Consider the following 25,186-nt stretch of genomic DNA (forward strand, 5'->3'; position numbering starts at 1 on the left):
AGGTGATTTTTGGATAATCACTACGACGTCATTCAGTCGGTTAAGGACTTTGTAGGGTCCATCCCAATGCGACTGCAATTTGGGTGAAAGACCGGATGGGATTCCATAACCAAACCTTGTCGCCTTCGTTGAATTCATGTCCAGTAGACCTTGTGTCGTATCGGGTCTTCATCTTCTCCGCCGCGATGTTGATTCGCTCTCGTGCGAAGTTATGAACGTCTTCCAACCGGGCCTGGAGATCCTGGATGTACTCCTCAGGCGATGAAGGCGCATCCGGAGGACGACCGAAGACAAAGTCACAAGGGAGCCGAAGCTCTCGTCCGAAGAGCATCTGAGATGGGGCAAATCCGGTAGTCTCGTGGACAGCACTGCGGTAGGCCAGCAGGAACAAAGGTAGCTTCTTGTCCCAATCCTGTTGATTTCTGGATACCATAAGCGGGAGATTATTCAGGATTGTGCGGTTAAATCTCTCCACCGTGCCGTCCGATTGTGGGTGTAGTGGTGTTGTTCTAGTTTTCTCAATTCCGAAAATTTGACATAGGCACTTAAACACAGCAGAGATGAAATTCCTCCCTTGATCGGAATGAATCTGCAAAGGTGATCCATATCTCGAGATCCAATGATGGACTAGAGTCTCTGCTACGGTGGTAGCTTCTTGATCTGGAATGGGATACGATTCGGGCCATTTGGTGAAATAGTCGATGGAAACAAGAATGTATTTGTTCCCATCAGCAGTTCTTGGTAGAGGACCCAAGATGTCGATCCCAATTCGTTCGAAGGTAGCTCCAACCAGGCCTGCGCCAAGAATGATCGACGCCGTCGTGCAAATGTCTTTTGAGCGCCTTTATGCAGTGGCGTTCGCCGAAAATGTAGTTAACACCCTGGACAGAGGTTCTGTTGACAAATTTGACGTAGAAAAATACGTTTGGCATTTTAATTCATAAAAAAAAATGTAAAAATGTATATTTAATTTTGGATTACAACGTTCATTTTTACTTCATATCGCGAAGTTATTTCGAGTTCAGTAGCTCCTCTAATATGTTAATGCGTTTTGGAAGGGAAAAAAAAAACATGTTTCTAAATTGAAGTATAGAGGATTTCTCACCTTAAAATCTGAAACTGAACCCCTCCCCCCCCTCCTGCGGTAAGACAAATAATTCTAAAATACAGAAGGCGTTGAATATGATATCTAAAACAAATACATTGCCCAAAGCTCCTTTTTTTTTTTTTTTTTTTTGACACACAAATAATTAAAGAAAATGGAGTGGGAGGAGGGGAATTTCGTAATAATGGTCAATCGTTACTTTGTGGAACTAAAACAAAGAGTTAACCAAAATTGTTTTTAACAATATACAAATATTATGCACAAGTGATCCAAAATGGTGAATAGAAAATCTCTCATATGCTCAGACTTTTGTACTAAACATATTCTGAAACAGCATTCACGGCTCCCCATTAGGAAGAAAAATGCTAATTTATGCATTAATTACCATCACGTGCCACCATTAAAGCATTAGATATTATCAGGACCTGATGAACGCACAGTCCAGCGGGTCCATGGACCTGGGCACCACAATTTTAGGTTCACCAAAATCTGGTATTTCTTCCCTTTTTTGAAAGCTTTCACGTGAAAAATGTGCAGATTTTCTCGTGAGAGGGTCACCAAGTTTTACTAGGAACTGGGTGTAATGAGAAGTTTAATTTAATTTTTTGATTGGAGCGGTTTTGATTGATAGAGCTCGGCGCCTTTTTGACTCTGGCGCCGTCGTGCGCCGCACGACCTCGCACATAGGGACGGCGCGGCCCTGGCTCCAACGTTGTACAGATGTAGCTTCCCTCTGCTTCTTTTCTTCGGTCCTTTACGAGCAGCACAGGCGTCACAAGAATGGCACCACTTCTCCACGTCATCCTTCGCCTTGCTCCAGAAGAAGCGCTCCCGAACTTTATTGAGTGTTTTCAAGACACCAAAATGTCCTCCAGTCGCACTACTATGTATTTCTTTCAGAACATCTGAAATTCTTGATCGGGGAAGTAGTAACTGCCACTTAGATGTTTTGCCGTCATCAGATTCCCATTTTCGGTACAGTACGCCGTTCCGTAAATGGAGTGAGTTCCATAAAGCCCAGTATCTTTTTGTTGCAGGACTGAAGATGGAAACGTCCTGCCAGCTAGGGCGCCGACTGTCACTTTCCATGAACTCAAAAATTGGTTTTATGTCGGGGTCTTCAAGTTGATCTTTTCGAACATGGTCGTCACTCCATGGATCAGGTTCTGATGATGTTGAAGTCACTGTCACCTGATAGGCAGTAGGGCTAGTCGTTCCATACTGTTTCTCGATTCGGGAACAATAATTGCAGTTCTCAGGACAGGGTCTCCTTAATAAAGCGTCTGCATTACTGTGAGACAACCCTTTTCGGTGCTTGATCTCCATGTCATATTCCTGGAGCCGCTGTATCCACCTGGCTATCTGGCCTTCTGGATTCTTGAAGTTCAAAAGCCAAGTTAACGAGGCATGATCTGTCCGAAGCAGAAATTTTCGGCCGTAGAGGTAATGATGGAAGTGTTCTACAGCTTTCACTATGGCCAGTAACTCCTTTCTGGTGACGCAGTAATTTCGCTCCGACTTTGATAAGCATTTGCTCCAGTAAGCGATGACATGTTCATTGCCGTCAATTTCTTGGGATAAAACAGCTCCGTTGCCCTCGGTGCTCGCATCAGTGTCCAGGATGAAGGATTTTTCAGGCTGAGGATAGGCGTTGATGTTAAAGCCTCCTTCAGTCGTAGAAATGCATCTTCGCATTCTTTGGACCATTCAAACTTTTGCTTGCTCTCCGTCAGTTTATGCAAAGGTCGTGCAATGTTGGAAAAACCCTTTACAAACTTCCTGTAGTACGTGCAGAGCCCCAGGAAACTTCGCAGCTGATGGATGTTTTCGGGACGACTCCAACTCTTGACCGCAGATACCTTTTCTGGATCGGTTTGTACACCTTCAGAAGAGATGATGTGACCAAGGTAGTTCACTTCCCGGCGGAACAAATTACATTTGGACGGGCTTAACTTCAGATTGGCTTTTTTAAGCTTTTGCAGCACCTTCCTAAGATTTGCCAGATGTTCTTCGAAACTGCGTCCCACGATGATGATATCGTCTAAGTAGACCAGACAGGATTCGTAGGAAAGTCCTCTTAACACTGTCTCCAAAGGAGGCTCGGACGTAGCTAGTGCATTGCAGAGGCCGAAGGGCATCACTTTAAACTGCCATAAGCCTTGTCCAGTTGTAAACGCTGTCTTCTCTCAGTCATCAGGGTGTATCTCAACCTGCCAGTAGCCGCTCTTCAAGTCCAGGGTCGAAAACCACTTGTGTCCGGAAAGAGTGTCCAAGGTGTCGTCTGTCCGTGGAAGAGGGTAACTGTCTTTCTTGGTGATTTCATTCAGTCGTCGGTAATCGACACAAAATCTGGTGGAGCCATCTTTCTTTCGAACCAAGACGATGGGAGAGGCCCAAAGACTGGACGAAGGTTCGATGACATCATTCTCCTTCATCTCTTTCAGGAGGGTCTCAACCTCTTCCTTCTTGGCGAACGGTAGTCGTCTTGGATGCTGTTTAATAGGGGGGTGTTCTCCAGTGTAAATCCTATGCTGCGTTAAATTCGTACGGCCAACATCCTCCGATGTAGATGAAAACAGATGCTTGAAGTCGTCCACCAATTGTTCCGCAGCAGTTCTTTGATCTGTCGATAATGGAGCACTCCCAATTAACTTCGATGTCAAGGACTCAGAAGACACAGTCTCGGGGGAATTGATTCTTCTAATGATGCAGTTTACGGGAGTACAAGTTGCTAACACTTCGCCTTTCCGGATATTCCTTGGCCTTTCAGTCACGTTGGCGACTCTCACAGGAATTACATCCTTAGAAAGGTCCACAAGCGTAGATGCTACCAGCACTCCTTTTAGGTTATTGCTTAGGTTAGGGTATTCAATGAGTCCAAATCGAAAACTATTGCTTTCTTCAATGGAGCCAGGTATTAATGATTCTGACCTTGAGGGAATTGATAAATCTGTTTGGGCTATTATTTGATGAGCGGATTTTACATCGTTTTCAACGTTGAAGATGGCTATGTCTTCTCTCATCGAGTGCAGTTCATTAGTCTTGAAGTCAAGGGTGAAGTCGTATTTCTTTAAAAAGTCCAATCCGAGAATGAAGGGGTCCGTGATATCAGCAACGAATGCCGTCTGATGGTAGGTGGCATTCCCAAACACTATTTCCAAGTCCACTTTACCCTCAATCTCAATTTTGTCACCTGTCACAGTCTGGAGACTTACGCGTGGCGATGTCCACAACAGTTTCAATCCAAATTCACGAGCCACATCTGTCCTAACGATTGTCACATTGGCTCCAGTGTCGACAATCAGCTTGCAAGGATTCCCATTTACATGTGCATAAATGAAAAGTCCATCACTGCCGCTACTAGAAGAGGATATCTGCAGAGCTCTGGTGGTGGTGATTTCCTTCCCTCGCGTAGCTTGGCGAGCCGGACAACTCCTTCGCAGGTGCCCTTCACTACCGCATTTCCAGGGGTCGAAGTGGTCCTATATATCCTATATTTCCTATATTTTCAAAAAAAGTATGAAAATCGTCCTATATTTCCTATATTTTTGGAAAATGTCCTATATTTCCTATATTCCTGTTTTTTAGCCAATTTATTTCTTTAAAACAACAGTATACTAACTATCGGACTTCGGATATTTCGTCGAAAGTACGTGTGCAAACGACTTTCAAATTAAAAAACACAACTCACTAAATCCTGCAGCAGGCATCTTCTCTCATTGGCCACAGCAATATGACATCACTGTAGTGGGTGGAGTTTCTAGAACGAATTCTGAAGTTGGTTTTAGAATTTTGCGTTTGGCAACAGCATTTTGTTTTGTTTTCCAGCGTGGGTTTTTTTTTTTCCTGTTTGTTTTTTTTTTTTTTTTGGTTTTTGTTTTCGCCGGTATATTTTTGTGTTCAGTGCATTTTCTGAACGGAATGTTATAATAGTCTTTTTGCAATATTTTCTTTTTGTGGAATTTTATAGAATAAAGTATCTGTATGTTTGTGCTACAGAGCATTGGTTATTTCCTGTTTAGTTCTCAACACAAAGACAGTTTTTATTTATTTATATAAGCTATGTTTGTGACACTTCTATCCCTGCAAAAATTGTGAGTTGCTGTGTTAATTATCAATAAATTTCACTTTGTTCTTTTTTTTTTGTCTACAAAGTACACTTTTTTCAAAAATTATTCTTTCAACCACAGGAAAGTCATTTCAGGTATAAGTTATAATTTGGTTTGAAGGTTTTTTTTTAAACAAAATCATTGATAAGAATAAAAAAAATATTATGTATGTATTATTTCTTTTTTCATAGCGAAGCTATTCATGTAATGTGTCCTATATTTGTCCTATATTTTTTGTGGAAAATGTCCTATATGTGACAAGTCGATCACTTCTACCCCTGCATTTCCATCACTTCTGCTCTTGTTTCCTTTGGGCTGTTATGCTGTTCAGATGTCTTGCCACGTCACCGAGTTCTCTCTCAAGTTCAGCGAGGTGGGACGACCTGGAATCAGACTCATCAATTGCCAGAGTTCGGATGGGATGGCGATCCACACGGGTTGCTTGCTGGGCGGCCTCCAACTTCATCGCATACACAACAGCAGAATTCAGGTCTTTGACATCCGCCATCCGTAGAGCTTTCTGGATTTCCGGATCTCGAACCCCGTCGATGTAGTAGTTGAGTGCCAGGTTGTCTCGAACATCCGTAGGACAGTCGCAAAAAGCAAGATGAGACAGTCTCTCGACGTCCGCCGCTAGCTCTTGCAGGGTTTCCCCGGTTTTCTGGAAACGGGACTTCAACTGGAGTCGGCTGAAATCTTTCTGGCACTTCTCACCGAAGCGAAGCTCCAGCGCAGATGTGAGGGCGGCGAAATCCAGGCGCTGGCTGTCCGGAAGGGTCTGAAGAATGTCCGCTGCGTCACCTCTCAGGGATGCTGCAAGGTGGCAGGCCTTGGTAGCAGAGTCCCATGCGTTCGCTTCCGCAACTATCATGAATTGAGTTTTGTAAACCTGCCACGAAGTTTTCCCATCAAATGTGGCAAGTTTAATGGACGGTCGAGCAACCGATGTGGGAGCGCCAAACTGTACAGAGCTGCTTTCCGCGGTAGCCAATCTCCTTTCCACGTCCTTAATTATTTCTTCCTTAAATGAAGTCAATTTCTTGTCTTCTTCTTCCAACTTATTTTCCACATTGGCGATGCGCTCTTCCACAGTATCAAATTTTTCTTCCAGAGCATCGACTTTATCTCCCATGGCGGTTAGTTGATTCTCCATCATGGTTTTCATCGACGTAAGGTCAGTTTTCTTTTCATCTTGACTTGTAGTAATTTTAGCAGTTAAATCACTATTTAACAGTTCTTGGTTAGTCGCTAATTCATTTTTCAATTGTTCTTGATTAGCCGCCAATTAATTTTTCAATTGTTCTTGATTAGCCGCACTGTCATTTTTTAATTGTTCTTGATTTGCAGTAAAACTTGCAGTCAAATCACTTTTTAATTGATCTTGATTAGCCGCCATATCATTTTTCAATTGTTCTTGATTAGCCGCCATATCACTCTTCACAGAGGTGATTGCGTCAAGAAGTTGTTTTAATTGTTCATCCATTGCGCGAGTAATCACCATAAAAATAAAGTCCAAATTTAAAAAGTCTTTATGAAAAAAATGTCCAAAGTCACACTTACTCCAAGAAAGTCCTAAAGTACCCCCACGTTGGGCGCCAAATTGTAACGGATTCGGTGAGACTTCCAACTTTCTTGAAAGGACGACACAGTTCTTGATTAAGAATACAGGAAATTTATTTACACTATATACAGGGAAGATCGTCAACAACTGCTAAATTAATCATCAGCAATTAAACAAGTATCACTCAACACTGTAAACTCAACGGTTACACACGTATTTACTTCCAAATACAAAAACAACACAGCGAAATGCCTCGCTATAAACAGAGCTAATACACTCTCAGTTCGAATTCTCAATCGAAACTAAACTTTTTATCACGCGGGACGCTTTTATAAACATCGAAAAGTTTCCACAACATTCTTACTGCTTCTCAAAATGCGTAGACTGTTATCAAATTTTATCAATGAACAAAAAAGAAATAGGGGGCTCGTATACTTTAGCCGAATGTATAGGGGTTGTATATTCATTACGGGAAACTTATTTACAGGTTACGTTACTACAATAATTACTATTTACAGAATTTGTAACAGTATTAATATATGCAAAGACTCCTCCCATCCTAGAAGGTAAATTCTTGCTGCGCTAGTAGACGTGTAATTTCTAAGATCTAAGACCAGAAAGAGTCGGCTATTTATCGAATAGCGGAATTTAAATAAATAAAATCAGCTACATTTGACCAGAAAGAATCTCTAATGAAACTTGTAAAAGTATTATAATTGATCTGCAAATGTATCTGTAGTAAGTCTGTAAATTTTGAGCATTATTATACTTTGTTCTAAGTTATAATAAGCCTATGATTGCATCAAATTATAATTAATTTCTGCTGAAATTTCGTTATATGTACAGTGAGCTTAAAGAGAGCTCAGAATTAGATTCAAGGTCACGAGATTTTTTCCTACCAGATAATTAACTTGATGCCACCATTCACTAACGCAGCCAGAATTACCTTCTGGAGTTTTTTTTTCTTTTGATCAAAACACTCCCTACCTGTGTATAAACTACTGTATTGAGATTGGCAATAGTGTTAAAAAAAAAAGGAACAAGACCTCCCTCTGGGGGGGGGGGGTGCCAGTGCGCAACATTTAATGTATTCTAAAAGCTGCCATATCTTGTGGCGAAGCAATCAATACTTTTGATGAGCATACTCAACTGCTGTACTGGATCATTCAAGGGAAAAAAATTAATTGAATCCCCAGTTTTCTCTTTCAACGTAGTTGATGTAACTGTATGTGTTATTTTGAGCATGTTTTCTATGTTATAATTGCAATTAGCATCCAGGGGCGCCCCGATGTGAGGTCATGCTGATTACTGACCTTTCAAGAATTTTATTATTCGGCAAATTTTGTCTGACGATTGGCAAAATTATCATCTCTCAGCGAAATTCGGAGCTCTATTCGGCAAATTGAGAGATTCCGCCCTCCCAAAAATTTTACTTTGGGGCGTCCCTGTTAGTATCTAATTGCATCAAATTTTATCGGAATGTTTTTTGCTTAAATTTCCCCAAATGTACAGCATCGCGTTAAGAGCTGGGTTGGGAGGGGGGGGGGGTGAAGGTTACGAAGATGGTTTTCAAACAAAAGAATTAATTTAATGCGCCACTATTTAATGTATTCTGAAAGTTCCTCCTCCATCTTTTAACGAAGCCACTGATGTTTTTGAGCATCTTTTGATGGGCCAGATACTCACTCCCTTGCAGTACGTATTGGATCATTCAACGGATAAAAATAAATCGGATCCGCCGTTTTCCCTTCTAACGTATTTGATGTTACTGCTTTCCATACAGCAAAAGAAAAACAGCGTGTTGGACCGACTGACAGACTCTTTCTTACTTTCGCTCTGAATATTCCCGATTTAGCTGGTTTGAAGAGAACGCTCGAAAACTTGTGGGTTTCTCGGTACTGTCTACGAAAAAAAAAGGGAGGGGGGGACTATTCGCAAGTGAAGAGAAACAAAGAAATATCTAAATTTAGACCTTTCAGGCAGCTACACGACATATAAATGAATTTCATGTTTAGGTGACTTGCCGCTATGCAGTTTATGTTGCTTGCATTGTATTATTTTGCACACCTGCATGCAGTATGAAATCGATAGCAGCAAGGGCCAATTATGTGCTTCTATGTTTTAAAAAATTTATTCTCATGTTTTGACAAGTATAAAAATTTTTTATGTGAACTAAAACTAATTTATGTGAAACCTTCGTTGGGGGGGGGGGGGTTCCTTGTTTTACCTCTCCATTCAAATTTTCCTGTTTTTACAACTGAAAATACAATTTCGGAAACGTTATTGAGAAATGAACCGAACCGAAGATTATAGTAATTGTCGATTTTTTAAAGATTTCTATTCTCACATTTTTTTCCTCTAAATTTAATTCTTTCAAATGCATACGATTGTGTAACGTAGTAAAAATATTAAACCAAGAATGTTTTTAGTGTTTTGAATGTAATTTTAAGGTCTTGATTTGAGCTACATTTCCATAAATTCCGCACTATGCATATTTACATGGATGGATTTTCGTGTATGTCCCGCAGTTCATTAGCGATTATCTTTTTGTAGAACAGAACAAATGTGTAATATTTTTCTTTGAAAATTTACCTGAACGGAATCTCGTTAGGTTTTAATAACTGCAGCAGCTCATCGTTATCGCACTTGTCAGGAAATACCAGAAAAACGCGATGTAACCAAGGTCATTAACCCTTTCGGAATCATTATGGGGCATTTGTGTCCTTTTTGTTCAATATTTATTTCAAAAAATATCGAATGCAAGTAATTAACAAATTATATTTTTTTCATGTTATTTAGTTATCAGAATCTTAATATCAACATCAAAAAAAAAAGTTATCGCTTCAAAAGCATGTTGTTGTTTTTTTTCCTCTTTTTTTGTAGACACCTCGATCTGCCATAATCTACCGCAGAGTTTATGAGTTCAGTTTTGCGTTTGTACAGTAACTAGTTCATTGATAAAGTTTTATTTTGTGCAAAAAACAAATTATAGGGGAAGCTGCTGTACCCACGGACAAAATTTACTTTTCAATTTTTGCTGGTCTCTGGGAATGGATAATCGATCGGAAAACTTTTCTGGCACATACTACAACTTATCATCTAATTTGGTAATTTTTGTCAGGTGAAAATCTCAAAGCTTTAAACCTCAAAAAAAAAAAAAAAAAATAATAATAATAATAATAATAAAATAAATTTCTTAAAATCCATCTTTTTTGTCCGTGGGTACAGCAACCCGTTCATCCCGCGGACAGGTGCCTTTGTACCCATGGACATATAAAACAATAATATATAAATAGGTCTGAGGAACTAATTTATACTCAATGTATTTTCATAAGCCATTTTATATTGAAATACTTCAAACATCCATTGAAAATAACATTAAATAAAATAGCCAACAGAAATTAAACTTTGAAAATTAATCGAAGGTTTTTCAATTTTTTTTTATTTTTTTATTTTTTTTAATTTTCCTTAATTTTTAACGTCAGTGAACGCTTTAAAAAAGTTACAAGTCTTAAGAGAGTTAATGATGTTATGAATAATTAATATGTTTTTAAACAAAAAAATAACTAGATTCATGATAGTATGACTCTCTATGTACTTACACAATAACTTCAATTTATATGCAAATTGAAACCTTTAACCAAAATTAACCCATTGCAAAAGAACTCAGTTTAGATTAAACCAACAAAAATTTCGAAAGTCGACTTCGAATAAAAACAGGTGGGATTGACGGTCTGTAGATCCTACAACAGGTGGGGGTTACTTCAACACTATATCTTCAAGCCCTACTTCAAATTCATCAAAATTGTTGAAAACAAATTTCGGACGTTGATGACAAGCCACCATTTTGAGGTACTTCACATTGTAAGAAGACTCAGGTGTGACCCAAAGGAGACTAAAAATTGCTGTGTGTGGGTTCACATGGTTGTGTGTCCTTTAGGTACAAAGGTACGCTATTTTGGTTTTGCAAGGCTCATCGACAAGACCACAGTTTTACAACATTAAAAATCAGAAACAAAACCTTCAAAATATAGGGAATCATGATACCTACAACAAAAATGAATAATACAATCCACGACGGAGTAAAAAAAAAATTGTTCATGTTTTTTTTTTTTTTTTTTTTTTTAGCTTGGATCCTACTAAAACCGAAAAAATGTGATAGAATCTTATGTTCGTTTGATGGCGTTGAAACTTTCTTTGGTATTGGAGGGGGTTGTGACACACACGTTGAACTCCAATTAGAATCCCTCTCGACGATACCTGGAATTTCCCGACCAACGTCCGTAGGTACAACCGTTCGTGGGTACAGCTAAAGCCCTGGATCCTTAGTACAGCAGCTTTCCCTACGTACTCTGTTCGAAGAAAAAATAGACCGAAAGTAAAAGCAGAATGCCACCAGAAGGTTAGCCGCAATGGTGGAGGGAGGGGGTGGAGCACTTTTGAGGATTTTCTCTGAAAAAACGTCAACCAATACTATTTGCATTCGCTGCTCGCTTGGTACCAATCTATTCTTTTCCAAGCCACACACGTGGTTGGCATCGCCAAATGGTGCATTTCTTTGTATACATCTAGTGTGTCTTTCGCATTAACGCAGTATAGTGTGCACAGTCTGGCTTTTATAAGTTGACTTTTGATCTGCCAAGGATTAAACGATTCCATTTGATAAAATATGGGTGAAGAAAGCCGGATTGCGTCATATACGAATTACTCATTGCGTTGTGCCAAAATAAGATTTAGAATTTCTCCTCTTTGAACCCTTGTTATTCTTTGACTTGAATAAATGAGCTTGTCCAAGATCGAGCGTCTTTTTCTTTTTTAGTATCCGAGCCAGACTATCCTAAAGTGTGCTCCATTACACAAAATTATATAATGAATGACCGAGTTCTTAAATAGTGTTAAAGAAGTTAGTCTGAAAAGGTTTTATATTGTTACATTGCAAAGAAAAAATAAATAAATAAATAAAGTTAAGAAATGAAAGTGTCAAAGTCTTACACTATAGCAAAGAGGTAAAAGATAGTTGACCTTTTCGACTCCTTCAAAATGATTTGTCATTTTTTCATGTTAAAAAGTAAAATAAGATAATAATAATTTAGGTACAGAATAAGAATATATTTTTTAAAATCTTAGTTCTCAGAAAGTCTTTTGAAAAGTTTAAATGAAGTATTTTGACTTTGTTACCTTCAAATTAAAGGTAAAATGTTTATTATAATAATTCTAATATTTTATGTTCGAATACCAACTTTTTCAAATCTTTTCCCCACAGGAATTGGAAGAAGCTCTTGTTGATGAGGAAAGTGTTGCACTAGCGGACATTTTCGCTCGATTGTTGAGATACGTAACGGGAAGCTCTGAAGTATTGTAAGTTACTTGATTTTATTTGCTCCTTCATTTCAGCATAATCGGCTACCTGAAATATTTTTTGCTCAAAAAATGTTTTCTTGTTGATTCTGCAGCGCAAGTAAATTATCAGTATCTAAACTTTCAGTCTTAGGTAATGTTCTTTTTTTCACGAGACTCAGAGGGGGGTTGATGACGTGTTTCATAGTACACTTCAAATTTTAATGCGACTTGATCAACTCTGTTTGAACAAGTTCAATTGTATTTTATAAGCGTTCAATTTATTAGAAAGTTATAAAACCGTAATTTGCTAGAAGAATCCTTGACCTTCTTTTGACCGCTTTGACATCGTCGGAATAGAAATCGATCAAGGACGGGGTTGAGCCAACCCATAAAAGACTCGAACTGAACTAAACACATGAACGTTTTCTGCGAAACGTATCGTTTGACCAATAATCGTTACCTTTCACTGACCAACTCAAAATTCAGTCAAGAACCTAAAAATCATAATCATAATAGCCAGTGTAAACAAATAAAAAGCATATATACGAGGGCAGTTCGAAAAGTATACACCGAAGACACCAATAGGGAGCAAATAGCTAGTAAGTTAATAATCAACTTTCCTTTGGGCACATTTAAAAACAACTGATTGGTGTATAATTGAGTGTCGATTATTTAAGAAAACGCTATGAACATTCATTTTCCTTTAACATTAATTGGCGATACACTTTGAATCTCTCGTTGTAACAGACCTCCCGCGAGAAGCCACGCTCGTTGCAATGGGCGTTCACGCTATTGCTTGTAATTTCTGTATGACTGAAAATACGGGAATATTTTTGTTGCTTTGCTTAATGTTTCGGAATTGTGTTACTCACTAATCCTGCAAGATATCTTGAATAATGAATGTACAGAGGGAGTGGAATTTAGCTGTCGAAATTTCCTGTTCCATCTTTACTGCTTCTGTTGTAAGATTTAACTGCGCTGTCAGAGCCTATACACGAAACATGATAAATCTTCCTTATTTTATGTCATGAAACACGCCAGAAATTATCATGAACCTAGACCCGCTTCATCACGAGAATTATATCATGCGGCTGTACATCTTGGGAATGTGTAAAGGTTCTCGGCCTTCTGTTGGTAATATACGAGAAAAATACACGAATTAAATTTTTCTTCAGACATATGTAAAACTCCTTCCCCCTATCCCCTACTTGCAAGATAAACGGAAAATTCTCTCGGAATGTGGTGGGAGGGCTCGTAAAGTGATTTTTCAACTGTTGCTAATGGGAATTTTTGCATTAATTGTCTGCGTTTTAACCTTTTTGTCGGGTTCTTGAACTTTTTTTTTTTTTTTTTTTTGCAGATTGCTTAATGCTCCCCGAACCCAAACGCACACTGTTTATTAAATCCTGAGATTTATAAAGTGCTTTAAAGCATCGTACAGCTATCACTTAGTTTTTGGATGAGAATGTCTTGTTAATTTGTATTCATTGTGCGAGCTAAAATAATCAGCTGAAACAGGTACATCAGTAAATGTATTGTACTGCTTTTAATAGTTTAAGGCAATGATATTATGCAGTTCTCTTTCACTTGTTACAAATTCAAAGTAAAAGATGAGTTCTGATTTTATGTTGAGCTGTAGCAAAAGTTGATTGACACCATAAATCACACCAAATTATAAATTTGCAACTTGATGAATTTTAAAGAAACGGGAACTTTGTTTACCGTTTTAAAAAGTTTTTTTGTATCGTTGAAAAAAAAACGAAAGTTGGAAGCTGAAGAAATATATGAGTAACTTTTTTACATGTATTATTTTTAAAAAGTACAAAAAATGTGTCGATTATTAAACTCCAGTTTGCTTGTATGTAAGTAAAGATAATATCTGCTTTCTTACATGTTATCTGTTTTTTTCTCCCCGAGGACCGGCAAAAACTTTTGTAAAAATTTCCCGGACCTGGGTGAAAACTTTTCTTTTAATTTATTTTTAAAATTAATTGATTAATTAATTAGTTTATTTTTTGTAAAAAACAAGTGGAATCGCAGAGCACCAAAAAATTAATGGAAAGAAAGGACCGGGGAATTCTCTCCCCCCCTCCCCCTTTTCTTCTCCATTTTCTTTTTTTATTATGTTTTTTTGCAAAAAAAAATCATTAATTAATAACTAGGAATATATATGTAAGCATTTGAGAAAAACGTACGCAATTTTGAAAATTAATCACAAAATTCATGCAAACAATGCCGTTAAGATAGTACAGTGAAACCTGTGTAAGTTGACCACTCGCGGTGCAGAACTTTGGCGGTCAACTTAGACAGGTGGTCAACTTGTAAAGGGTGGTAATGATTTTTTTTTTTTTTTTTTTTTTTGTCATTTCTTGCACCATGTATTCATTTTTTGAGTAATTCACCCTTACTATTTCTGTTCAACTCACTTTCATTGTTTAGCATCATTGAAAGTGAAATAATTATTAAAAATACTATCCAAATATTTTTTTTTACTTTTTCCTTGTTTTTAACTATAATAGACACTGTAGTTTTAGAAATTCCATAAGTGGTAGCTAATTTTCTCTGGCTTTCTACATTTTAAATCAATTTTAATATTTCATACTTTTTATTAATCTCAAGTTCAACTAACTTTCTTTTTGAAGCCTTTTTATGTAAAACTTATAGCACAAAGAGCAACAAGCTCGACTCTCCCAGTTTATAAAGGCACAATTAAAATGTCCTATCTCTTAATCCCTTGCACCAGAAATATGTAACTTTACTCATCAGCAGGCCCAGATCTGCGTATCCACAGTGCGAGGGGCCCGTGTCCTTAAACCGGCCCTAGAAATTGAAGAAAAAATAGAAAAAAAAATAGCACTAAGACTTATTTACTGTACAAATAGACACTGCTGGCCACTAGGGAGGGCCTCTACATATTTTGTAGTAGGGGGTCCAAAATGTATAGATACGGGCCTGCTCTTTGTAGCACAATTCCTGTGTTGGCATAACATATTGCAACTGAAAGAAAAGACTTTGAACTTTTCTAGTTTCTACTGATACCTATTTTCATTGAACAGAGAACAACAAGCTATCTCAAAAAGAACAACAAATGAAAAACAAGTTTGGAGAATATAGAGCAGCATAAGCTTTATGCTGCAGTTTAGTTAGTAAAATGCTAGTCCATCATCAAAGCATTAAAAACATTCTTAGCTATCAAAAAGAAAATAATAATAATTATAATAAATAAATAAATAGATAATAAAATAAAATAATTTGCTGAAAAAAGTTTAAGAAAATAAACCAAGTGGTCAACTTACAAAGGGTTTTTTACAATACTCCAAACCAAATTTGGCGTACATTAGTGGTCAAGATAGACAGGTGGTCAAGATAGAGAGGTGGTCAACTTACAGAGGTTTTCCTTCATTATATGAGATAGGTCTAATTCCGTTCCTGACAAAAGCGGTCAACATAGACAGGTGGTCAACTTACAAGGGTGGTCAACTTTACAGGTTTTACTGTATCATTATTTTTTTTTTTTTTTGGTAGAACTTTATTCATTTTTTTTTTTTTTTTTTTTTTTTTTTTTTTTATCGTGGACGAGCAAAAATTTCTGAGGATCGGCCAAATTCTCATTCGGTGGTCCGGCGAACCGGCCAACCGGTGGGTTCGCCGGACCACCGATTGAGAATAGCTGCTGTAAGAGGTTATAGTTCAATCTGATATTCAATTATGTCAATGTAGATTTCTGTTTCACTAAAAGAGCTACTTAAACCTTTTATTACGTACCTTTTTATTATAATAACGCTGTACGATGAAGAAAACGTGAGTAGCTAGCTCAATGTTGAAGTCATTGAACCAGCACTTGTAACAGTTATATGCCGGCAACAAACTTAACCCTTTATCATTAAATTCGTAAATGTGCATTTGTCTTGTTATTGAAATACATTTTGGCACTTAGTACATCCCTTTGCTTCCCACTGTCTCAAACAGTCAAAGAGCGCCGTGTATTCAGAATCATTCTTGCTTATTCTATCTATTACAAAATAATATCAAACAACCTATTTATTACAAATGATGATTCCGCTTCAAAGTCATCCGCCATCTCTTCGTGGTCAAGCTTTACACCATATTGAGTTACAAGTTTGTAGGTTTTTTTTTTTTTTTTCTTGTTTTGTCTGTTAGCTCTCATGCTGAAGATGATGCATTGATGTCCCCGCTACAAGAATTTGAACTGACCCACCAAATCTTGACATCGTAGTTGAGTAATGCAAGCCAAGATTTTCAGTGATTAATAAGAATCATTAGACTATCTCGGTTTGTTTCTGTGAATTCTAATACAGATTCATAATATATTGTGCATTTATAATGTTATCCAACACCGAAAGTGTGATGCATATGACTTCATTTATCATACTCAGTTGCCATCCATTACGAGATTTAAAGGATTATCTAGGATCTTTGGATGGTATCAGGCAGCTATTTATACTCGTAATCATTAGTTTTTATAATTCATTTAAACTAAATGTGAAACCACTAGTTGATATTTATATTGATGATTATTATAAGTAGATCGTTATGTTTCTTCAGAGAGCAGACATTAGCGAGACAAAAATATTTGTGAGTGAACTATGGGTGCCAGCAAAATTGGGGTTCTTTGTTTTTAACATTTAAAAATATTAAATAAAACTTTAATGTTTGCAATTGCTTTAGGAAGCTATTTGAAGTAAGCTTTACGGTAAAATCTCAGAAACTCCTGAATTTTACTCTTTTCTTCTAAGAGCCCTCCTCTTCTGAAAAAAAAAAGTAATCTTGTAATTCTGGATGTACACCGCTTGTATCTGTACGGAACTAGAATAATGAAATCAGGTATTGGTCCGGAATTTACAATTACAAAGCTTGGAGAAAATCGGGGGAAATTTGAAGGAGAAAAAAAAGCTGTGATTTGACCCCCCCCCCCCCCCGTACGTTCAAGCAATTCTGTTTTTTCTTCTGAATATTCAGTAATTATTCTGATTATAAATGCCTTGCACACTTGTTTATTTAACCCTCTACTGCCTACCGTGACTCTGAGGTCTCATCAAATTTCATCATATTTCATTATAGAAGCGTTCTTCCTTTGTTGATCAGTGCAACTTGAGTGGTGCAATATTGCTGCTTCACATTTAGGTTATTGGAACAGGCACAAGTTAATACTTCAGTCACAATCGCAAACTTATTTAAGTTCTAAAGAAAAAACACCTTATTTGTGTTAAATACATCATTCCTTAACATTCTATGCATACAAATATTTTTTTCTCCAGGGAATAATAATTTAGGCAGTAGAGGATTAAAAAATAATTTTTTAAAGTTAGCTAGTTTTTAGTGCTGTCTTTATAAGGCATTTTACAACGCTTCTGCTCCTAAATCAGTAATCGTTTTGCATTCACCAAATCAATGACCTTGTTTGCTATTACTCAGATTGTTTCATTTCTGAAGCCCGAAGAACACTCGAAATGCGTGTTTACTTGTTTGAGTATGAAGTATAAATCCAGGGGGACCCAGTGCTCAACACCCTCGCAAATGCTATGGAGTATTTCCCAGAATGAGTGCCCCTAAAAAACAGAGAAATACCCCTTAAAACAATCCCCTAAAATTTTTAATGGCGCAGTCTGCTACATGGACCTCCCCCCGTTAGGTACCCCTAACGAATCCCGTAAATGCATCATCTGACTCAATTCTGGATAAAACCTTCGACCTTTAATGTTTGACTTTTAATGAAACTGATATTTATATCACACCGTTAAAAAAAATTTCGTGAAAATTTGCGGTGAAAACTGCTGCCATCCATGTTGCCAGTACGTTTTGCCCCAAAATCTTCGTTACACTGTAAAAAATCTCGGAAAACTCTCTGAATATACAAAAAAGTTTTCCGTAATACACAGATTCGTACGCCCTCCACAGTTTTCTGCTATAATCAAAAACGTTTCCCGTATAGCAAGAAAGTAAGAGTCGACGCATGCGCAGCTCACAATTTTATAGTACAGCAGCAAATCTAAACTGAAACTTTCGAAAGCACGCAATGAAAACAAGTGCTGACTCATGTATGCGAAGTAACACTCATCAAGGGGATTAGTAGAAGTTTTGTTCCTCGCATGAATTCACTGAAGATAATTCTAAAGTCTTATATTTTCTTGCATATGTATAGTCATAAGATTGAATTTGAAGCTATGTCACTTATTACTTCCTTTTACAAAAAAGGAAGTATTGTATTCGCGAAAAAATTTTCACTCAAAAATCGCCCTTAATTTCCATTTTGCTCACCCCCAAATGAATGTTGAGTTTTTTTTTTCGATTCGACCACATGCGGAAAAGTGCCTAAGAATGTATAGACACGCGAAATATCCATTTTGACCATCACCGAGGTAATTACAACGACTTTTCTCGTGACGTCTGTATGTATGTGCGTATGTGTGTATGTGCGTATGTGCGTATGTATCTCGCATAACTCAAAAATGGTATGTCCTAGAAAGTTGAAATTTGGTACATAGACTCGTAGTGGGGTCTAGTTGTGCACCTCCCCTTTTGGTTGCTTTCGGATGTGCCTAAGGGGGTCTTTTGCACCTTTTTGGGGGGAAATCATTGTTAATTTCGATGTAAACTCAAGTGGCGTTATAATTTGTCGGACACTTGGCGATATATCGCCAGTCTTTTGGTCGCCAAGTTTTGTCGCCAACTTGGCGGAGTTTTTTTTTTTTGGTTTCAATTTGGCCATTGTTGGTGATATTTAGAGAATAAATATTGAATCACATTAAAATAGCGAATAATGGGGAAATGACATTAAATTGGAGTAAAAGGAAGTCATGTGATGCACACATCAGCTCGTTTTTAAGTACGAAGTGCAAATTCTCGACGCATGCTCGCGGAAGGAATACAAACTGAAATTAAAAACCAAATAACTACCGAGAGGACGCCATGTAAATTCATTGCGTCGAATAACTTGTGTAGGTAATTTACTTTTTTCTTGGATACTTTTCTTCTTTCTACCAAATGGGTAATTTTTGTTGGCAGAATTTTATTCTGTCATAAAAATCACCTTTTTGGTGACCAAAGCCTGCAAAAGACCACCACCGACGAATAGGTAAGTCGCTTTGCAACTCTATTACTTTAAAGAGATTTAGTTCATATAAATCTCGTTAAAAAAAACTATTTTCTTCAATATCATTTTTTCGTTGTGAACTATTGCAATTTGAAAATATTTTACATTACATAGAACACATATTTAAAGTGCAAGTGTGTCTAGTTTTATTCTGTAAAATTTATGAATTGAAGATTATAAAAAAATTTAAATATGTGTTATTGTGTACTTTGTTTTTATGTGTCAATCTCAGTTAATATTTGGCTATGTATCAAGCATTATGAATTAAATGTTATAATATGCAAATTGTCAGGTTTGATAGTTCGTCTTTAAGGTTGCATGTTTTCATTCTCTTGTAAACAGTGTAGCTAGATTGTATGAAGTAAAAAAAAAAAACTATCTCTTGTAATTAGGAACATAGTGCTTCAGTATTATCTAAATGACGATATCTCTTTAAATATTTGCATTAGCGAAACGCTTTAAATTAGTTAAATGTGTATTAATTTATTTAACAAATAGATACATATATGTATTTAAAAGTGTCTTCATTTTTTTCGTTTTACGAGCCTCAATTTTACCAAAAGCAAAAAAAAAAAAGAAAAAAAAAAGACTTAATAAAATAATTTTGTATTTTTACACCATATTAAAGTATTTGACTTATAATTTATATGATACTTTGATTTATAATGTATGTGATACTTTGATTTATAATGTATATGATGTTGCTTTTTCAAGGGGGGGGGGGCGCTTCATAGCATTTTATGGGTGCACCGTCACTTTTATGGTGGGGGAGGGGTTATTCTCGTATATATGAAATGGAATAATCATGTAATAGGTGTCATATTTAATTCATCAATTTCTCTGTTGGTACTTTTCGGTACACTTTGTTCGTCAGAGAAATTGACTTGAGGTGAACGAATTCCGGAACGCGAAGGGTAGGTAAGTCCTGTCAAATTTTATCCGAAGATAAAAGCTATCAAGTTTGGTACAAGATATGTTTTTAAGTTCTGCATTAAAAATACAATATGTTGATAGTTTTGTCTTGAAAATATTGAGAGAAAAACTGAAGTTTAAGATTGTTTAACAAACAATCCCCACTTTTCAGAAGGTACCCCCACTCCAATTCCCCGACGATTTTGTGATTAGGAATGAAACTACTAGATTATTTCATAATTTTTCAAAAATTTATAACTGTGCATATGTTATGCTGTTAACCATGCTATTTGTCATTAGAAATTCTAAAAAAAAAAAAAAATCCACGAATAATTCTAAAATTGCTTGTATTATTGCTCTTAGATATGAAAGAATTGAAACTGATATGGTATGCAATACTATAATAAAGAATTATGTTTTAGAAAAAATCACGGAAAAAGGATTCCGAAATTCTCGGAAACGTTTTTGAAAATTGTTTGGAGAATTCCGAAATACTCGGAAACGTTTTCGAAACTTTCATGAACCACAGCTGCACAGAATACTCAGAAACATTTCTGGAAATTACGAAAAGAGGATTCCGAAATACTCAGAAACGTTTCTGAAAATTACAGAAAGAGGATTCCGAAATACTCAGACACGTTTCTGGACATTACAGAAAGAGGATTCCGAAATACTCAGACACGTTTCTGGACATTACAGAAAGAGGATTCCGAAATACTCAGAAACGTTTTTGAAACTTTCATGAACCACAGCTGCACGATATACTCAGAAACGTTTCCGGATTTTTTTTACAGTGTACTGTAAAATTTTACGGTGGGGAAAAAAAATGCTTTGACTGGTTGAGTTGATCTCATCAAAAACAACCCTGTTGTAAAAATTTCCTTGCCAAGAAAACCTTTAACTTTTCCGTACAAAAAAGAAAACCTACATCCTAAACCCAAAAACCCTCAGGCATAAAACGTTATGATATCTAGTTTGCCCGCCAAACTATCATCCTCCCTCTTCTCCTTTTTCATCGCAGCTACTTCCATTAGAACCTCCTCCCACCTTCAACTCCTCAGAAATATGGATAGATCTTTTAAATTGTTTATCTTGTTTGGCGGGAAGCTTTTTGCTCACCAAGCAACCACTTCACTTTGAAAAGCTTCCCGCCAAACAACATAAACAATTTAAAAGATCTATCCATATTTCTGAGGAGTTGAAGGTGGGAGGAGGTTCTAATGGAAGTAGCTGCGATGAAAAAGGAGAAGAGGGAGGATGATAGTTTGGCAGATATTTGGCGGGCAAATTAGATATCATAACTTTTTATGGCTGAGGTTTTTTGGGTTTAGGATGCAGGTTTTCTTTTTTGTGCGGAAAAGTTAAAGGTTTTCTTGGCGGGGAAATTTTTACAACAGGGTTGTTTTTGATGAGATATCACATCTTTTTGCATTGATATTATTACTTTTTCTGTATTTTTAGAATTGAGAACTTCAAGTCAGAAAATTTTCAATTGAAACAATGCTGTTTTGTGTTTTTAAGGAACAATAATGGCTAGCCTAATTTTACGTCAAGTTATTTTCTGACTATTAAGATTCTATGTTCATTTTGCGAGAATTGGGCGGTTTAAATTTTATTGCAATCCTTGTATCCTCTCTGTTCCAAAGAAAACTTCTTGGATAATAAAATACTATATTTTAAATTATATTGTTTTCGAGTATTTTACAACTTCGCAATAAATTCTATTACAGTTTCTTTATTTGACAGATTATTCAACATTTTCATGAAGGTTTCTTTAAATGTTTTACAGCTTGAGGGCTGTTTTAATCTAGCTTTTCACTTTTTGTTTAATTACATTTTTCGCTTTCAATTAAAAAGTTATATGTGCCGTATTCATATGCATACAGTTTCATATACTTTGTCACGTAAAGTATTGTAATGGTTTAACCCCAGTTTCGCACCGACATTTAAAATTTCTTCCCTCCATAAATATATCAAAACTGAAAAACAGGGACAAGGAAATTTCGTATCGGTAAAACTTTGGGGGGGGGGGGGGAGGTTAGCATTCTAATCTCATTCATTAATTTGTTTCTTTGCTTAAGTATAAACAAACAACACAGAATCTGAAAACAGAAAGCCAAATGAGCTAAGTCTGCGCGCATGCGCAGTCGCTGTGGCAAATTTGTGATATCCACGATTTAGCGTCTAGTTGCAACTGTTGGATATGTTTTAGTCTTGATTGAATTTCATTTCCTAAGACTACTTTGGAGTAACTGTTAGATCTGTTCTAACCTTGCAATTGCAGTCCGAGATAAACAAACCCTGTGAGCTGAGAGTAAGTACATAAGAATTTAGGGAAAATTAGTGATTTTCAAACTTCAATTACTCCGGCCCATGATGTCCCTGGGGGTTGAATTTTTGTATATGTACTCAATGGCCCCCCAAGAATGTGTATACAAAAAATCATTACCGTAGCCCCCGGGGGGCTGTGATAGAACCCCGGGAAGGCACAATTTGGGGGGTAAAAACGAGGGGGGAAGGGGAGGGGGTCAAATGGCACAAAAGGCACATCAGTAGGGCACAAGGAATGTGTGTGCGAAATTTCAGCTTGATTCCTTTTTTCGTCTGGGCTGTAGCCCTGTCAAAGAAAGCGAAAACTTTTTTGAACAGCGATTTTATAACTTTAATACCTCCTCCCCCTGATGGTCCAGGGGATTGTATTTTGGTTTACGGCGTCAGGGGCCACTAGAGATTGAGTGTACCAAAAATCAACTCCGGGGGGTCTTCATGCGGCTGAGATACAGAGGGGTGAAAAACCCAAAAAGCCCCAACTTGTTCTATCGTGTAATCTTGTTCTTGGTCGCTTTCATTTTCTTTCGTCTTTGGCGGTGGATTTGCTTCTGTTGGCTGGTGACATTTGGTTTGCTTGGCGGGGCGGGACGCTCCCGCGTCCCGTGATCTTGGTCGCTTTCATTTTCTATCGTCTTTCGCGGTAATTTGCTTCTGTTGGCTGGTGACGTTTGGTTTCCTTAGCGGGGCGGGACGCTCCCGCGTCCCGTGATCTTGGTCGCTTTCATTTTCTATCGTCTTTGGCGGTGGATTTGCTTCTGTTGGCTGGTGACGTTTGGTTTCCTTGGCGGGGCGGGACGCTCCCGCGTCCCGTGATCTTGGTCGCTTTCATTTTCTATCGTCTTTGGCGGTGGATTTGCTTCTGTTGGCTGGTGACGTTTGGTTTCCTTGGCGGGGCGGGACGCTCCCGAGTTCTTGGTCGCTTTCATTTTCTATCGTCTTTGGCGGTGGATTTGCTTCTGTTGGCTGGTGACGTTTGGTTTCCTTGGCGGGGCGGGACGCTCCTGCGTCCCGTGATCTTGGTCGCTTTCATTTTCTATCGTCTTTGACGGTGGATTTGCTTCTGTTGGCTGGTGACGTTTGGTTTCCTTGGCGGGGTGGGACGCTCCCGCGTCCCGTGATCGAGCGGACCGAGATACAGGCGACGGGCCTTTGAACCGATCTTCTTCGGAACGAGTGGGAATGCGGGGGGGGGGGGACGCGTTTTATATGCCTTACCTCTCCCCATAAGCCACGTGATGTGCCAGTTGTTTACTTTTACCGGTAGTTTAGTAGTTGGAATACAACTTTCTCCGTACTGTGTAAACACCACACTTTTTGAGATGTTTACCTGAAACTTTTCCTGAATATTTAAGTGTAGCGCAGGGGTCTCCAAACTTTTTTAATTCAGGACTCAGGAGCCAGCTTGAAAACTTTTTAGCACTGCCCCCCTCCCTCCCCAATGCACCATTTTTTTTTTTTTTTTTTTTTTTTTATCAAGCTCTCAGTGGAAGTTTTTACCATTTTCTGTGCATAGTTTTCTTGAGAAATGCTTTAGAGGAAAAACATTATCATTATTTATTTATTTATTTATTATTATTTTCAACTTTCAAGCTTCCCGCGGGCCGTAAAAAATCAGTTCACCGGCCGTAGTTTGAGTGTCACTTGGTTCACATACTTTTGCCCAAAATTCCGTCTCTCTTCGTTCAACGTTCAGACCTTTAAGCCTCTCCCCCCCCCCCCCCCATCTTTTTTTCGTTTTCTTTGGCTGTGGCTCAATGCTGTGCTGGTTAACAGTCGCTGACGACTTTTGTTGTACGCCGTACAGACAGGTATTTGAGGCGAAAAGCTGGCCAGAACTCGAAATTGTCAATTTTACTGGTTATTGTCAGTCTTGAGTATCAAAACAGGGTAAATAAACATGACAGTATGCTAAAGCGTTTCCTTTTTTCATTGAAACTAACCATAAAAATTTACCAGCAGTCGGAACTTGACAATTTCATGATTCGATTTTCCTTGTTTGGGACATTAAAGTTTTTCTTCAAACCGTGATTATTTTATTTTTCGCGTTAAAATTGACATTAGAAAAAACATTTACTATGGAAGAGCTCGAGCAAGGTTTGTACTCCATTATTCATCTATTTATATGTATATTGTTACAAATTCTGTAAATAGTAATTATTGTAGTAACGTAACCTGTAAATAGTTTCCCGTAATGAATATACAACCCCTTAACATATGGCTAAAGTATACAACCCCCTATTCTTTTTTTTTCTTATTTCATTCACTGATTTTATCAATGAAAGTGTAGTTGTAGAACGTTGTAGCATTTTCTGGAATCTTTGAGAGATTTCTTTTCGGTGTGTATATAAACGCTTACGCTGGATAAAGAGTTAGTTTCGATTGAGAATTTGTACTGAGAGTGTGGATTAGCTCTGTTTATTGCGAGGCATTTCGCTGTGTTGTTTTCGTATTTGGAAGTAAATACGTGTGTAAACGTTGAGTTTACGGTGTTGTGTGATAATTGCTTAATTGCTGATGAATAATTTAGCAGTTGTTAACGATCTTTCCTGTACATAGTGTAAATAAATTTCCTGTGTTTTTATCAAGAAGTGTGTCTTCATTTCAAGAAAGTGGAAGTCTCCCCAAATCCGTTACAATTTGGCGGCCAACGTGGGGCTACTTTAGGACTTTCTTGGAGTAAGTGTGACTTTGGACATTTTTTCATAAAAACTTTT

At 37.5% G+C, this 25,186-nt stretch overlaps 1 protein-coding gene across 1 annotated transcript in view; it reads left to right on the forward strand.

Annotated features, from left to right (window-relative positions):
• Window positions 1-6,368: 6,368 nt before the first annotated feature.
• Window positions 6,369-25,186, forward strand: part of LOC129218915 (protein BCL9 homolog) — a 166,036-nt gene continuing 147,218 nt past the window's right edge. The window contains exons 1-2 of the mRNA XM_054853235.1: window positions 6,369-6,383; window positions 12,039-12,133. Of these exons, the coding sequence (XP_054709210.1) occupies window positions 6,369-6,383; window positions 12,039-12,133 (110 nt within the window). The remainder of the gene's footprint in view (window positions 6,384-12,038; window positions 12,134-25,186) is intronic.

This window comes from Uloborus diversus, chromosome 3 (genome assembly GCF_026930045.1).
Source record: "Uloborus diversus isolate 005 chromosome 3, Udiv.v.3.1, whole genome shotgun sequence".
In the NCBI taxonomy this organism is placed as follows: Eukaryota; Metazoa; Arthropoda; class Arachnida; order Araneae; family Uloboridae; genus Uloborus; species Uloborus diversus.